This window comes from Nematolebias whitei, chromosome 2 (genome assembly GCF_014905685.2).
Source record: "Nematolebias whitei isolate Nwh7 chromosome 2, NemWhi1, whole genome shotgun sequence".
In the NCBI taxonomy this organism is placed as follows: Eukaryota; Metazoa; Chordata; class Actinopteri; order Cyprinodontiformes; family Rivulidae; genus Nematolebias; species Nematolebias whitei.
Genome location: NC_056499.1, coordinates 17474841 through 17491673, shown reverse-complemented (window position 1 = coordinate 17491673; position 16833 = coordinate 17474841). Strand labels below are relative to the sequence as shown.

General features: G+C 35.8%; 1 protein-coding gene across 1 annotated transcript in view; it reads left to right on the top strand.

Moving 5' to 3' along the window:
* The window catches only part of LOC119425923 (CUB and sushi domain-containing protein 1), a 432525-nt gene that overhangs the window by 230330 nt on the left and 185362 nt on the right, over positions 1-16833 (top strand). The window contains exons 8-9 of the mRNA XM_037693482.1: positions 1326-1450; positions 8079-8200. Coding sequence (XP_037549410.1) covers positions 1326-1450; positions 8079-8200 — 247 coding nt within the window. The remainder of the gene's footprint in view (positions 1-1325; positions 1451-8078; positions 8201-16833) is intronic.

Below are 16833 nucleotides of genomic sequence, written 5' to 3'. Positions count from 1 at the left end.
TATATATATATATATAGTTTCTTGCACATATTACACATTCACTTATGCAACACCATCTCATAGGGTATTCAGGCAACCCTGCCTCACTGTTTTATCATGTTGATTGTGTCATGTTGTAGCCTCAGGTTAAACTCCAGGGCTGCTTTCATGTCCCAGTTTCTTTCTCCAGGGTACAACCACACAGGGGTTACACACAAAGAATTGCAAAAAACAGTTCTCAAGTGACACGCTGGCCAATAAAAATAAACTTGGCGTACACAACCGATCAGCCCACCATGTCTGTTATCTAATCATCCATCCATCCATTATCTTTTACCCACTTTTTCCTTTTTGGATCGCAGGGGTCACTGGTGGCCATGTCCAGCCATCACTGTGCGAGAGGCGGGATACACACTGGACAGGTCTCCAGTCCATCACATGGACACATAGAGACAAACGAGACAAACAATTTTTCTCTCTCACTCACACCTAGGGACAATTTAGAGTTACCAATCAGCCTAACATACATGTTTTTGGTCTGTGGGAGGAAATTGGAGTACTGGAGAAAATCCACGCATGCACGGAGAGAACATGCAAACTTCACCCAGAAAGGTCCCCAGACCGGGTTCTGAACCAGGGTAATCTGCTCGCTGAGACGCAGCAGCTCTACCAGTTGCACCACTGTGCTGCCCGTTATCTAATCAGTACAACTAAAAATGTTCTTTCATACATGCAGCAGTGATAAGAAAATGATCATGTGTTCTCATAATCTGCCCTTTTATCATCAGGAGCAGCTAACGTTGCAATTTTTTCTTTGATGCATTTTAAGTACGGGCTGTTTTCAAGACTGTTTCCAGCAACTAATTTTTTCATTTAACTTATTTTGTGTATTCATAGTGAGCACAATACATGTGTAGTTAAAGCTTTGGTGGCAATCTGGAACTGTATCTTTAGCCTGATTGCACTCTATCCACAATATTCTAAAACAGGATGGGAGTCATTTAACAACTGGAGTTTGTGTTTGAGTGTTTGGCCTTGAAGAACATAGACATTAAGACAAGACAAGATGGCATGCAAGTTTTCACAGAGATGGGTGAATATTCTCCTGCTGTGATAGACGGCAGGGCTTTAGAGATATAAAAAAAGCAATAATGATTAGAACAATTTATGGCAAGCATGTGGGATAGGCCTTAAAAGGATTCAAAACAGACAGAAAAGGCATATGTGAAAAACGAAGCAATTGTAGTTTTTCTTTCCATTTTTTCTTGTAGTTTTTTTGTAATCCCATAAATAAAATGTTTACCTTTTCCTTAGAAATATCGTTGCCATTTTCTCTCCCCAACTAGAATTGGCTCCAGCGTCCAGTTCAGTTGTGATGACAGCTACGTGTTGCAGGGCTCTAAAAGCATCACCTGTCAACGAGTTACTGACACACTGGCTGCTTGGAGTGACCACAGACCCATCTGCAGAAGTAAGTTTTACTCTGTCTCCCTGAAATGGGTTTACCATTCTTAGGTTTTCAAGTTTCACATCTATAACAGGTATTTTATATAATATCGACCCCCAAAACATCAAGGTGTATATTGCAATTTTTTTTTTAGCTTTGTGGTATTAGTGAAAGCACACATAACATTAAGACACCAAACATGTCACCAAATCATTTTTAACATTGAAATTTGACATTGGGATGTGATATTTACTGTAATATTTAAAAAGATCTCAGAAGTCCAGTTCATTCTAGTAGATTTAACATTTTGCCAGTCTCAGTACTGGCTGTAGTATTCTGAAGAATACAAGATGATGCATTTTGTTAGTTTTTATGTATTTTTTTTTCTCTCTTCGATATAAATGCAGATACATTTCATTGAAACATTATAAAGCTTTTTTTAAATTATTATTATTGTGGTGGTAGCTGCCAGATGCGGACCTGGGCATCTGGATTTCTGTTTTGTGATCAAGGACAATCTTGTCTAATCTTAGCCCAGCAAGGAAAAGTTATTATCACAAGTATGGTTGCCCTGGAGGTCCAGATTTAGACCTGTCTTTTCTATGCTGCTGTGGGTAATACAGCAATAAAACGAGACATGCATACTAACCACAAAGTAAGACTATGTAATCCAAGTACCTCATTATTTTTTCTTAATAGTTTTTGCATTGAAAAGGAATTACATGGCAGTGACACGTGTGCTTATTCAGATGTAGGCATACACACAATACATGTTTGTAAGTTAAAATTTGTAATTATGTTTCTTTAAAGAATATAAATTGCTCAGGATAATAAAATAATAAAAACGTAAAGACATCCTTGCACAATAAAATACCTTAGTCTAAAGACATCTTCAAAACCAAGCCTTAGTGCATAAAGGTTTAACTGAAATCTTGTGGGGTTCTGTAAATAGATATACAAAAATAACTAAAATCTCACCTGATGTAGATAACTTGTTGAACAAATTCCATTTTGAGAAAAATCGTTTATTTTTGACAGGATTGATGAGACAATACATAGTAGCTAGTCTTAGCAGGGCTAAATATGGTGGCCATAAAGTTTAAACCACAATGACATAAAAAATAAAAAAAATAAAAAAAAAATAAAAAAACACAACTATATTTTAAATAAGCACAGCTAGAAAACAAACAGACAAAAAAAAAAACACAACTACAAATTAAAAACAACAGTATTTTAAAAAACACAATTACATTTGAAAAATACAATTACATTTGAAAAAATGCAACTATATAAAAAATGCAACATTTTAAAAAATGCAACACTTGAAAAAACACAACTACATTTGACAAAATGCAACAATATTTGAAAATAAATGCAACATTTGAAAAAACGCAGCATGTGAAAAAAATGTAACATTTGAAAAAAAATCAACATTTGAAAAAATGCAACAACAACATTTGAAAAAATGCAACAACAACATGTAAAAAAATGCAACATTTGAAAAAAATGCAACATTTGAAAAAAAAGCAACATTTGAAAAAAAAAGCAGCAACGTTTGAAAAAAATGCAATCACATTTGAAACAACGCAACCTTTGAAACAACGCAACATTTGAAAAAACTCATTTGAAAAAACATTTGGAAAAAAAAATACATCAGAAGAAACGCAATTAGATTAAGCAAAATTGGAAGAGGTTGTACAGGTGGGAGGCTCAAACATCCCGTCATCCAATCAGTGATGTCTCAGATTTCCCAATGGTTCCACCTCCCACTTCTTCTGGTTTCGCTTAATGTAATTGTGTTTTTTTCAAATGTTGTATTTTTTTTTTATTTGTAATTGTGATTTAAACTTCAGGACTACCATATCTAAGAGAAATTGCTGGCATCTTAAGAAAAACAACAACTGTTGAACGATTCATAGAAATACTTATTCAGTTAGTAAACCTTAACGTCACCATTTATTTTGAATTCATTACATGGTTATTCTGGCAGAAAGTAATGTTTTTTTTTTTTTTGCTAGTGCTCCAGGCTACACTGGAAGCCTTGCAGCTAGTTAGTGCTGCTAATCGTTGTGCTTGCAAATGACCATAAAATTCAATGTAAATGCCTGGGTACCTCAAAATAACTGCTGTAAAAAAGGTTTATAAAATAGAGTTTGCAGGAACCACAATAATTTTCTTTTTAATTTTTCTCAAAAAGCAAGATGTGGAAAAATTAAAGAATACTGCATAAGATTTATTTTATTTTATTATATTTATTTACTTTTTGTAGATTGGAGCTATTTAGCTGTTAAAAAAATAAATAAATAAAAGGCAAACTTTCTATTTGGTCTTGGCCTGCTCAAACAAGCCCTCAGCAGGTCAGTCCAATCAGAAGTGAGGATTCTTTTCCAAACAGAAAACATACAAAAAGCTGTCTACAACATGTACGATATTTTTAGATCATAACCTTTCTATTTAGTTATTAAAACTCACTTCATAATATTAGCTGTTAAACTTTTTTTTTTGGCTTATTAATAAATCTTTTATTGACTGGAAAACGTATACAAACTGAAAGACTGACAGTGGTGAAATATTTCCTTTTTCAAGAAGATAAAATTACACAATTGTAAAATACCTTAAAGAAATACACTGCTAAAGCATATTATATTCTATATTATATATTGTGATATTGTGCAGTGGTCATTCATTTTAGTGCTGACAGCTATAAGCAAAAATAAATAAATAAATAAATAATTTAAGCACTTGAAAATTGCATTTAATCTCAATTTACATTTGTACTGTATTGCCATAGAGCTCTACATAAGACAAAGATTATTTAAAATAGTTAAAGCTATATATTAGGATTTGCTTTTCAACCCTCTTTTTAATTTCAAACTTAACAAACAAACTTAAAAAAAGAAAAGAAAAGAAAATACATGAGTGGCAGCGACGGGATCCAGGGGCTCACACTGACCTCATGTTTACTGACAATACCCTGTTCGGTTTATTGCTCCACAATGAGAAGGGAGACAACCAGCATTCACACCCCAATGTGTGTGTGTGCACATGCATTCACAAACGCACATGCACAGAAAGCAAGTATCCAAAGGATAATATCACAGCACTAATATCTGCCGCAGTATGGGCCTTGAACTGTCGGTGTGTTTGACGGACAGCCAGTCCCTGTGCTCAGACACATACTGTAGGGTCGCTGTCACATCATGTTATGGTGTTGCTGTGTGTTGTTACGTGTGTGTATATTTGTGTTCGTGTTTTGACTGCGTGGCTCTCTGTGTCCGCAGCAACATGCCTAAATTCAAGATTCTGGCAACTCCTGTCATAAACAATCGATGATGTGAGAGTGAACCAGTGAAAGAGAAATTCCAAATTTAGCTTTCTCCTAAAACTTGGATCAGAATTTCCTCCATGTTTGTGTTGCTGTGATTATATATGTATATGGAAAAAATAAAAATAAATGTTAAAACGGAAGACAAATATTAAGTATTCACTCAAATTAAATGTTGTTTTGTAGTTCAAATTAGGGAACACATCTAGGAATAAACATTTTCCAGAAGACTGCCTATGCTGCTGTATTTAAAAATGTTACTGAAAATGGTGACCGTAATAGTACTCAGTAAGAACTGTATTGCAACTTTATTGCATGCGCATTCATGATTGAAATATTCCAATAATACAGTTATTAAATTGAGTATAAAATGATTTAATATACTTCAAAATATAATAAAACAATATGAACCCTGCAGAACATTAGCAATTTATTTTCCATCAAAGAAGCAATAAAAGTCTAATTCACGAAGCGCATGTTTTCAGAAAGTTCATTGTCTTAGTTTCGTACGGCTAAAATATACACGATGTGCCTGAATTCTCCAGGGGAATGTCCAGGATGACACAATGCAGTGTTAAAACAGTGCCAGCTGGAATTACATTCAGTTTGTTTTGACATTTATTTGTCTCATTAGATATCTTTCACCACAGGGTATACGTACAAACAGAAACACAAAGAAGAAGGGAGATTGAAAAGGTGAAAAAGGGAGATCAGTACGCTGTAAAAAGAAAAGCTGAGAAAAAAAAATGACTACATAAAACTCCCGCTCTGGTGTGTTGCATTATCTGGTGTGATCACTCATGAGGGATTCAAACCCGTGAGCCTCTCTCATTCTCTTCTGAGACGTTACTGTTAATTAGACGCTGCTTTCTAAGATGAATTGCAATGAATATGTTTCTGTGTGTCCATGTAGCTGTGTGTATCACACTGCGCTGCAGCTCTCTTCTCTAATTAATAGTCGGATCAGTCGTCTGGGCTCCTCGACTCTTCCCTTCTCCCCTGGCATCATCTGTCGTTTTCTTGCCCTGTATTTTTCCAATTTCCCCTTTGGTTCATTTTGTTTAAATGACCATCTTTTGAAATTTTGCTCTTTTTCGTTCTATTTTCTGTCTCCCTGTTTTCATATTTTGTCATTCTGAATGGATGGTTTTGTTTGTTTGCCTGCAGGTTGACCATTATTCTGTTAAGGTATAACAGTTATCCTTATCAAAGTAGATGAATTGGCCAATTCATCTACTTTGATATCATAATTCCCTGGATTTTTTTTTTTTTTTTGTAAACTTGTAAAAGACCACATAGGATTTTATTTAGAAAAAAATTGTGCACAATTGTTGTTTAAAAAAAAAAAAAAAAAAAAGAACTGATCGTCATGTTTAGGGATAAGGAAAAATAATCTATATCTAGAACAATTTTACAAAAATAGTTGACATTCTTAGGCGTGGTAATGTTCCAACAGGCAGCTGCTCAATCATGTTAAACAAGCTCAGTGCAGACGATCAACTGTTCAATGGCCTATTATAAGATTTACATACTATAGATTGAAGGTTTACATATTTTACACAATACACCCAGGCTTCCTAACCGTCTTATCTACCTATAAAATGACTTTTTTTAAATGCAGCTCTGTTACTTTCATTCTGAGATTTTGCTTTTGGAAACTTTTAATTCCTCTTTTTCTGAATGTAAATCACATTTTTTGGATGATGGTTTCCTCTGGCATCAGATGCTGTGCAGCTGAAAGGATTTTTACTGAAACTTTTTTAGTTTTGGACATTTGTTATGATGCGTAACCATGGCAACAAGGCAGTTTTCTACAATCAACAGCAGCTGATTAACATCTAAAAAGCTCAAATAATATCTCAACTACAGCCCCAAATCTCAAATGAGTTGAAAAGGATGTTCTGTGGACGCATTCTCATCTACTTGCCAGCTGTGCTTGAGTGCCTGACCACTGAGATCCTGGAACTAGCAGGAAACACGGATCATGACAGCGGAAGAACAGTATCGTCCCTCAGCACCTACAGTTGGCTGTCCGCAGTGACGAGGAGCTCGGCAGACTACTGGGAGGAGTGGCCATCGCTCTCAGTTGAGTTCCACCCGGTATTCGGGCGGTACAGCCCGGGGGGGACCAAGAGGCCAGCCGAGTCTGGGTGGATGGATCAGACGGCATCTGCAGCCATTTTCTTAGGATCCACTGTGGGATGGACCTTTACAAGAGATCATTCCTGCCTACAGCCATCAGCATCTAAGACATCTCTTAATTAAATGAGGATAATGAGTTACAACAACTAATAATTTCCTTTTGGGATTAATAAAGTAATTTTGAATTGACTTGAATATATATATATATATATTTTTTATTTTGTTTTTTTTCACAGGTTTTTCACAAACTTCTTAAAATGTGGGTAGGAGGAAAAGAGGATTGGAATGAATCTGCAAACTGTCATGTAATAAAAAGATAATTTAAAAAACAGCATTAAATTTAGGTTTCATTAAAGCTTAAACTTTTTTTTGTAAATAAACTGTTTTTCTTTTTCAGTTTTACTTCCAATTAATTAATTGCCAACACTTTTCATTCAATATTTATTTAGACAGGTTGATCCCATTGAGCCTCACTTGACAACATTAAATTAATATAAATCCATGTATAAGTGATGCCTAAATATAACCTGTTGTTTAGACATTTACTGACGTAGATTTTTTTCCTTTTTTTTATCCCAATGAATAAACATCATAATATGTAATAATTTAGCTATTTAGTGCCCTTATATGTTTGTATTGTGGCCAAAACCTAGACAAAATGTGTTGCTGTCTGCTGTGCACACCAGAACTGTTCCCAGTAGTTCACAGAAGTGTTTCAGATATGATTGATTTATGTGGAAGGCTGCAGCACTGCAGAGCTCTTACTTGAATAAAATTCATTTTCAAAACAGTGTTTCAGAGAAGTTTGCTGAACTGGCATAAAAGTCAAAAACTGAGTAATCACTCAATAAAAAGACATCAATTGTAACTGTAGAAAATCAAAGCACAAAACAGGCTTTTTAAAACCAGATAAATCTTTTATTGAGTCAGATATGTTGGGATGCATTTCCAACCTAATCTCCAAAATCCAGTGTTCATTAAACTGCAGAAACAGTTCTGTTTGTATTGGATAACATTGTTTTCTCCATTTTCTTGCGTGACATTACCTCAGTCTTTTGTGTCCGTCCTGCTTTTGAGATAAGTGGATGCTGGAGATATGCAAGCATAATTTTGATGTCCCCCTTAATCTTTTCCTAAAGCCTTTTCTTACTTTGTCTTTCACATTTGCTTTCTTTTGTTTTGTAGCTCGAACCTGTGGCAGCAATCTAAGGGGGCCCAGAGGGGTCATAACTTCTCCTAACTACCCTGTTCAATATGAGAACAATGCGCACTGTGTGTGGGTCATCACTGCGATGGACACTGAGAAGGTAGGCTTGTTTCATTTTAGCTCATATTCCAATTTTAAAAGTCTCACACACCCACACCCACACACACACACACACACACACACACACACACATATATATATATATATATATATATATATATATATATATATATATATATACACTGCATCATCACCTTCTGGATAAATAACATTTCCGTCTAAATTCCTGTTGCCTTGTAAGATGTCATGTTATGATCACAAGGGGGAAATTGTTGCTGAAAAAAAAAAAGTTTCATACTCAGAGCTTTTATTTCATTAGAATTTATTAATTTTGCTAATTAGTAACATAAAATCACTGGTGCAACTGAAATGCCATGATTCATTTAGTGTTGTTGTGTGAAGTTTGTTAGAGCACATGAAAAATCATGTAGCAAAAATTATCTGCTAATAAATTTTCAATTAAAATAAATTAATTAATTACCAGCATTGTTTGTCTAGCAATGCTGAAATGGAGGTTTAGTTATTAATCAGACAAAATGTTCAAACTGAACACATACATATTCTCTAACAAACTGATATAACTGTTCTTGTTTAACGACTGAGCCTGAATTTAATATGCTGGAACACAAAGTACCACACATCCCTTGATTAGTGGTGACGACTTTTGTCAAACTTTGTTGTACAACTACACAAATCATCTTTATACCTGATCTATGACATCTAAGCAGCCTCTGCTGTTTCAAATGCATTTTTTATGCCTTTCACCTTTTCGCACGTCTTTATTCTTCCATTTGAATGCAATTTTACTTTACGCTCTGCACTCTGTTCCTTCCCTCGTCCCCTCCATCTCACCTCACTTCTTTCCCTCATCTGCTCTGCTTTCTTGCAATCCACTCTCCCACTCTGTCATCTACTTTTCTCCTTTTAACTTTGATTTGTCTAAAATGCTAAGCTTGAAGATAGGGAGAGATGAAACATGCTATAAAGGGGAGTAAAATGGCACTGAGTTCACTGCAAACTACAGAGAGGATAAAGAGGAGTGAAATGCATTTGGATATTTAGCTAGCTACTTAGGCAAAGGGAGAAAAAAAAAAAGAACTAAATGTCCAAGCATGGTACTTGACATGTGACACAGCAGATTTCTCTAAAGATGGATAGAAATGGAATCTGCTCACCTCTGAGCTCCATGACATTAGGATTGGGGAATTGTGAGGTATAATTGAAGAGCGAGAAGAGAAAGTATAAAAGGCAGACAGAAGAGTAGAGAGAATATGACTTTTTGTTCGCCCCTCTGTGTCTTTCTGACCTTGGCGAAGAGAAACGGCACTTTGTATGGTGGCTGAGAGCTTGTGGCAGGCCATGACGTAGCTTTAGTGTATTACTGTGCAGATTTATATCATCCACGTTGCTATGAGCCTCTAATAAAGTCTCTAATCTGATTTATGCCAGCTCACAGTTGAGAGTAGGCTGCCTCTTAGAATTTTTTTTCAAAGTGAATGACCATTCTCACATCACATTACACATACAATAAACTGGCTGTACTCAAGTTTTAATCATGAGAAATTCTCTAACATTATCATTTTTGTCTAGAGTAAAAATACAGACATAAAGATTATACTTAAAATTTAATTTAGAACAAATTAAAACAAAACAAAACAAACAAACAAAAAAAAAATATATATATATATATATTTAATGCAGCCTTAGTTTCTAGATGGAAATGGATTTTAGCAGATCCGTATACTGCCGGTGTCTATAAGAAACACACAGCGAGTCTTCAAAGCACTGGGCTAAATGTTGTGCTTTTGCTGTGCGATTTTTGAAAGCTATACATTTTCTGGCCCAATTTTTAATACTCAAATCTTTCAAAGCATGTTTTTGAAAAATTGATCAATGCAGATGATGTAAGCACAACTATTTGTGGATTTCTCATGTGTATTTAGGCCTTTATTCCAAGAAGGCCGCGCTCAGCCGAGTCGCAGATTCACAGTCTCCTGTTGAACTCGATCTTTTTTTGTTCCTGTTGTTTTTGTTTTAACCTTTTTTTTTTATTTGCGCCTACAATGCAAATCCACAGTATGGGTATGGCTGCGACACACTTGTGGAGTTTTCTGTGTCGTTGCCATCCTGCCATCGTGCCATCCTGTTCAGTCCTTCCAGCCTCGGGCTCAGGCCTGTCATGGCGGCTGTCTCCATGATCCTCCATCTGCCTGCATGGACCAAACTCTACGGACCTATTTGGTTCTGCGGGGAAACCTGGATGTTCTCCATCTGCCGGACCCGGTTCTGGAGGGCTGTCTGGGAGGGAAGTGGTGCAGTCATTGTTACATCGAGCTGCTGATGGGACCTGCTAACTAGACCTGCTAATCTGCTAATGCTGCTACCAAGATCCTCCGTCTGCCTGATCGGACCGAACTCTGCAGACCCGCTTGGTTCCGCAGGGGAACCTTCGATGTTCTCTGTCTGCTGTACCAGGTTCTGAAGGACAGTCTGGTTAGCAGCTGCTGTAGTCCTTATTATCATAATACTGCTGAAGGGACCTGCCAACACTGCTAACCAAACCACGCCGCTACCCAAACCTCGCCGCTAACAGTACCATGGTGCCAACAGAACCATGTTGCTAAGAGAAACCTCACTGTCATCAGAACCACTCTGCCGATAGGACCGTGCCGCTGTAAATTTATTTATTTTTCACTATTGGCGCCTTGTTTCTGTATTTTTGGTGCATGTTTTGAATAAATCCTAGTATATGTTAGTTTAGTTTATGTTAGTGCTCGCATTAAGCGTGCAAATTATAGCCGAACAGAACCTCTGAGAAATGTGCTGCTGTTCGGTGTATTATTTTGCACCATTAGTGTCTCTTAGATCTTTTAACGTACCATTTGGCGTTTGTTTAGCGTATAGCTTAGTTTATGTCACAGATTCTAATTTACTGTTTCTTTTTACACTTTATATTTTTTCTATTGTTTGATGTGACTGGGACCCTGTTTACACAATTTCGCTCCACTACATGTACCACATGTGATGCGTATGACAAATAAACTCTAACTGTAACTTTAGGAAAACCTGAAAATAGTCCAGGGGTTTAAAGCAGTAGTTCGGATATTTTTCTGTTGGATTCTGTTGAAATGTTATAAGTTACATCTTACTTGGTGTAAATAACAATTTAGTTTTGATTGGATTGATGAACCAATCCAGTGCTGTCTTAAAGCAGAGAAGATATTGTTTGTCACCTTTTCACAAAACCTTTCTTCAACAAATCCAAACGATCACTTTAAGCACTTAATACATGCCTGCTGAACAACATATTTATTTCAAGTCAGCCTAACTGAACATTCCTGCTGTGTGAACATTGTCGACTGTGGATGAGCATAAATTATAATAAGTAACATTTATCTCTTTGCAGACCATTTTTTAATCCTTTTTTTTCGTTTTCACGCTTTGTCTCCTTAGCTCCTCTTTTTGTCCTCTTTACTCAGTTGGCCCATTATTCCACATGGCTTCTTTGATCAATAACGTGTTCTAACATAGAAAAATAAGGGCTTTTATTGATGTGTGCATTTCTTTTTCATCTTTATGTAGTTTCACTTGCAGAAGTTTAAATGACCAATCAGTAATCCTTGCTGGCGTGTGTCTTCCCAGTTAAGTTTTGAATAAGAGCAGCCCAATCAATATAGTTTATTGTCTGTCAGCCTCTTGGCTAAATGCTGTAACTTGGCTTGTATTTTTGTGTCTGCCTGTGTTATTATTTGTGCATGTGAGGCAGTGTTTGAGTTTATGAATGTTGACCGTGTGTTTTCTGCCTGCCAGCTTAATTGCAAACTGCCAGAGATTGTGAAAAATATGTTGCGCAGCGAACTGTCAACTCCCAGGTCACGGCAAGGAAAAACTTGGGTGGGCAGCAGGGGAAAAAATAAATAAATAACAGAAAATAACTTGACAGCATTGTGTGCGTATGTCTGCGTTATTGTGTGTGTCAGTCATTTGATTCATCAGTATGGAGCAAATTATTATTTTGTTCAAATAGAAACCATCCCTGTTGCTTACACACACACACTCTGAATCGCATCATCACACATCCCCTTTACATCTCTAATCATTGCTGTCTTTTTCTGATGAATACAAATTAGCATAAGGAGACGAGTGCGTGTTGGGAGGTGGGCTGCTGTGTGTGTGTGGGGGGGGGGGGATGTTAGGCCATTGTCATGCAAGGATCATCATCATCACTTTGACGTTGGCTGGACTCATTATGTGACATTCTATCAAATTCTCATAAATTTCACTTGATGGAGGAAGTGAGGCCATTAAAGACCAATAAAGGTTGTTGCCAGAATATGTTCAATTCCAGCATTTGTTAGTATATCGTTTTGCATTGTTGCCCAAGCTGTTTCTTGACAGCACATAATGCCCAAAATTAAGTGCTTCATTAAAATGTTGTGCATGTAGGAACAAGGTGCATTCCTCATCTTGCAGATGTTCAGCTGGCATATCACAACAGTAAAATGCATTACAAAGGAAGTAATAGCTCATGATAAGTTTTACTCTGCAGCTCAGGCTATTTCTTGTATGGTTTATCACATTTTGACCTTTTGTCTAAATTGGGTTTTGTATGCGTTGAGTTACCAGGATTATTGTTTATAATATGTTTATTAACTGTTTTACACAACCAAGGTGCTCACGAGAGGCATAATCTCTCTCGCAAGTTCTCAATCCTCCCTGGGGTCTCCTTCAAGTTGGACATGCCTGAAAAATTCATCTATCCAAAATATTTACCTGCTTCTTCCTATACGGCTTGGGGAGGTCATTGGTGCCCATGTCTAGTTATCACTGTGCAAGAGGCGGGGTACAGCCTGAGCAGGTAGCAAGTCTGGTTGTCTTTATAGTCAGGTTGTACATTGTCTATGTTGCACATAGGTTGCAAGTTTACCCTTTACATTTTACCCTACAGGGCCATGCGGAGTTAAAAACAACTATTCACACTCTCACTCAAAATTAGGGAGAGTTATGTTACCAATTAGCCCGACATACATGTTTTTGGTCTGTGGGAGGAAACCAAAGTAAACACCCAGGAAAAAAAACAAAAAAAACAACATGCTTGCACAGAGAAAATCTAGGGGAGACAGCTCTATCAACTGTGCCACTGCGGCTTTAGAAAGCCTGGAACACGTACCTATAAATGCATCCAGGGGTAATCCTAATCAAATTCTCAAACTCGCTCACTTACTCCTCTGTATGTAGAGGAGCAGCAAATATACTCCAAGTTTCTTCCAGAAAAACAAACAACAAAAACAAACAATACCTTTTACCCTATTTCCAAGTTACGGAATACTGCAGAAGTCGCACCGACCCATGACGATCTCATGCCCCATTCTCGGAATAGCATAGTTCCTAGGATAGTTCAGGCACAAAGATGCCTTCTCCACAATAAAGTAGTGACTTACGAAGGAGCCAATTTGTACCAATAATATTTAAAATGCTGTCTGTACATTTTGGAGTCTTATATTTTTCCTTTGGATTTTTTTGCAAATTCTATTTCATCTCTGTTAATTTGAACAGACTTGCTTTAATTTTGTAAATTAATTTGATTATGTCTAATGCATGATGAGTATTTTTTTTTTTTTTACCTGTCTCCCTCCTTTTGTATTAGCTTTACTTATTTATTTATTTTGTAATTTTTTTCTTTTGTTCATTTCTGTTGTCTCGTACCTAGTCATTGTTTGCCAATCGCCACTGACTTTTTGTTCCTTCATTCTAAGTTTGCCCAGTACCAGTGTCTATTCTTGCCTGATTCTTTTATTTTTGTGGGCTTTTGATGGGATTTTTCCTGTTTGTTTGTTTGTTTGTTTTTTGTCCTAGTCCTTTGTTAGTTGTTTAATTTAGCTTGTTTTCCATACTGTTTCAATTACTGTCACCATCTTTCCAATTTTTAGTTTGTTGTCTATTTGCTCACTTTGTTTATTTTCTATAGCTCTTCACCTGTCAGCTGATCTGTGTTAGCTTCTTTAATGTTTTAATATGACCATGATATGAAGTATGGCTTTACAATCTACAAGTAGCTGCTTTCAAGTGCAAAACCCATTTAACTGGCAAGTCCAATTGACAAAACCTGATAAGCATATTTCAGTGTTTTTGACAGAAACACTAGTTTCGTAAACTGGTTGTACATCATGTGTTACTACACTATTTACTGCACTTTATCTACTTCAGCTCATGACTCCATTACTCTGAATGTTTTTCGAAACAAACTTTTTGAAAAAAAATCTCTGTACACAAGAACAAAATAAACAGACCAACCACAATGATGACGACAACAACAACAACAACGACAGCACCTACAAATTCAAAGGAAAAACATTTTGAGAATTACTAAATTGCTTATATTTGTATCATGTTTGACACATCCTACTGTTTTCTCTTAACTGTCAACTTTCTACACACGTTTGACATTGAGTGGCAACAGAGTCAAGATAAAGAACGATGGACAAAGGAAATAGGTTAAAACAGGCTTTATTGTTGTTTTAGTTTTTAGTGGAGGAAGTACAAATTAGCATGTGCAACAAAATACTGCTTTCATGCTTTTCAAGTCTACTCCAAGATAATTTTTTTTTTAATACCACAACTTTTAAGTTTTTTTTTTCTCTATAAAAAGCAATTTTTGTATGATATGAAGTGTAAAAACAGAGATAAATACCAATTTGGTAAAGTATTTATGTTATTGTAAACTGAGCCTCAATCGCAGGACACTGTTGTACTCAATCAGTCATTTAATACAGTATTAGACAGTATTACATTCAAAAGACTTTGACATTTCAAACACTTTGCTTAAATAATATATAAGAGAAAGCCTACGCATGCATGTACAAAACATGCAAACTCCAAAAGGTCTCCGTCCTGGATTTGATCCAGCAACCTTCTCGCTGAGAGGTGGCAGCTCTACCAACTGTGCCACCATGCCACCCCGAGCTGTCACGAAAAAATACAAACAAACAAAAAAAAACATCCAGTAACAGGTCAATGACACTTTTACACCTCAGCAAGGGAGATGTTTAAACAAAGAGCATCTGTTTTCTTTCTGATCATTAAAAGAGAATGTAAGCCTGGGCCATAACTGCTTCACACAAACATGGGTCACATCTGGATATTTTCAGGTTGCAGTCTATTGGCTAGTATTAGTTCATACTTAATTGTTTTTAAATTTACAGACAAAGATGTTGCATTTTAATCAAATACACTTTTGATGCATGGCATTGATTATTACAAATGCCACGCCCTTAATTGTGTAATAAAACCATGTCTTGATGGCGTACATGTAATATCTTTATATTTAGACAGTGTTATGCTATGTTGTTTATTTATTATTTTTTTTATTAAATTAGCCCCTCATAACCCAGTTTTCAAAAGTGTTATGATTCCTGCTCTTTTTCTTTGACAACATTTTTGCTATTTCAATGCATTTGTTAACATCTTAATGTCCTACAGCAACTTCACACATTCAATTTAGATAACCTCCTTTTTGTTTTGTTTTCTTCCACTGCGTGCAAATATAAAAACATATTAATACAATAGCCTCATCTTTTTATTTAATGTATTTAAGACTTGGTTTCCTGTTACATAGTCCTAAGACCTGGATGTCTAGTAGATTCCTAAGGAGTGATTGACTAGCAGCCTGTAGTTACCAGAACATTTGCTTAGGATTGGGTTCTGTACAAGTATTTTGGGACAATATTCTCAGTATCTAAACCTTTAAATAAAGCATTCATACAGTCATCAGTTAATTCTCAATTACTACAATTATTTTAATAAAAATCAATTAGATCATAGGACCCAACAACACAGCAGCGTCTATAACGGGCTAATCTTTTAAACCATTTCTCAGTCTAACTTGTGACCAAACAGCAGGTAAAACTCCTGTCTTGTGATTTGGATAATAATAACCACTGTGCACATTCCAGCTAGAGGCTCTTTACTATTTATCTAAATGTACAAGTTTGCTGCTGTTATTGATCTTTTATTACCAGTGTGCACTCACCAGATGTAGTTTGCAGTAAAGATGTTTTTAAAAAATGCTTTCAGTGCCACTAAAATACTGATTAGACTCTAGATTAAAAAAAATAAAAAAATCTTAGACACAGGTCCTCTGTGAAAAAATATTTTTTTTATTTTATTGATCTGTTAAATTGATAGGATTTTTTTTTGTATACTTTTTTTCTCGATTTAAGCTTCTTTACTAGAAATAAAGAATGCCCAGCAAATTGCATCTGTACACATAGGTTTTTATACACTTGTCTGTGTTTTGCTGGAAGGCTTAATCTGTTGTAGGAAGGCTGATAACTCATAGAGCGGCAGCTCAACAATGACTCATCATAGCTTCTCCGCCTCAGCAAGTAAACTCTCAAATCACTTTGCCTTCAGGGCAGCTGTTCTTCATCTGTACATCTTCTGCCTGTATGCCTCTTCAGCAAAGGTCAAACTTTTTCATGACAGATTGTTTCAAAAACACGATCTATAAGAAATGCATTCATGTTAAAACATTTAACAAGTGACAAAACGACGACAATCTGCCTCAAAGATTTTGATTTTACATGTTTATTTTTTTGTAAAATAAAACACCAGTTCTCAACAATATATATATATATATATATATATATATATATATATATATATATATATATA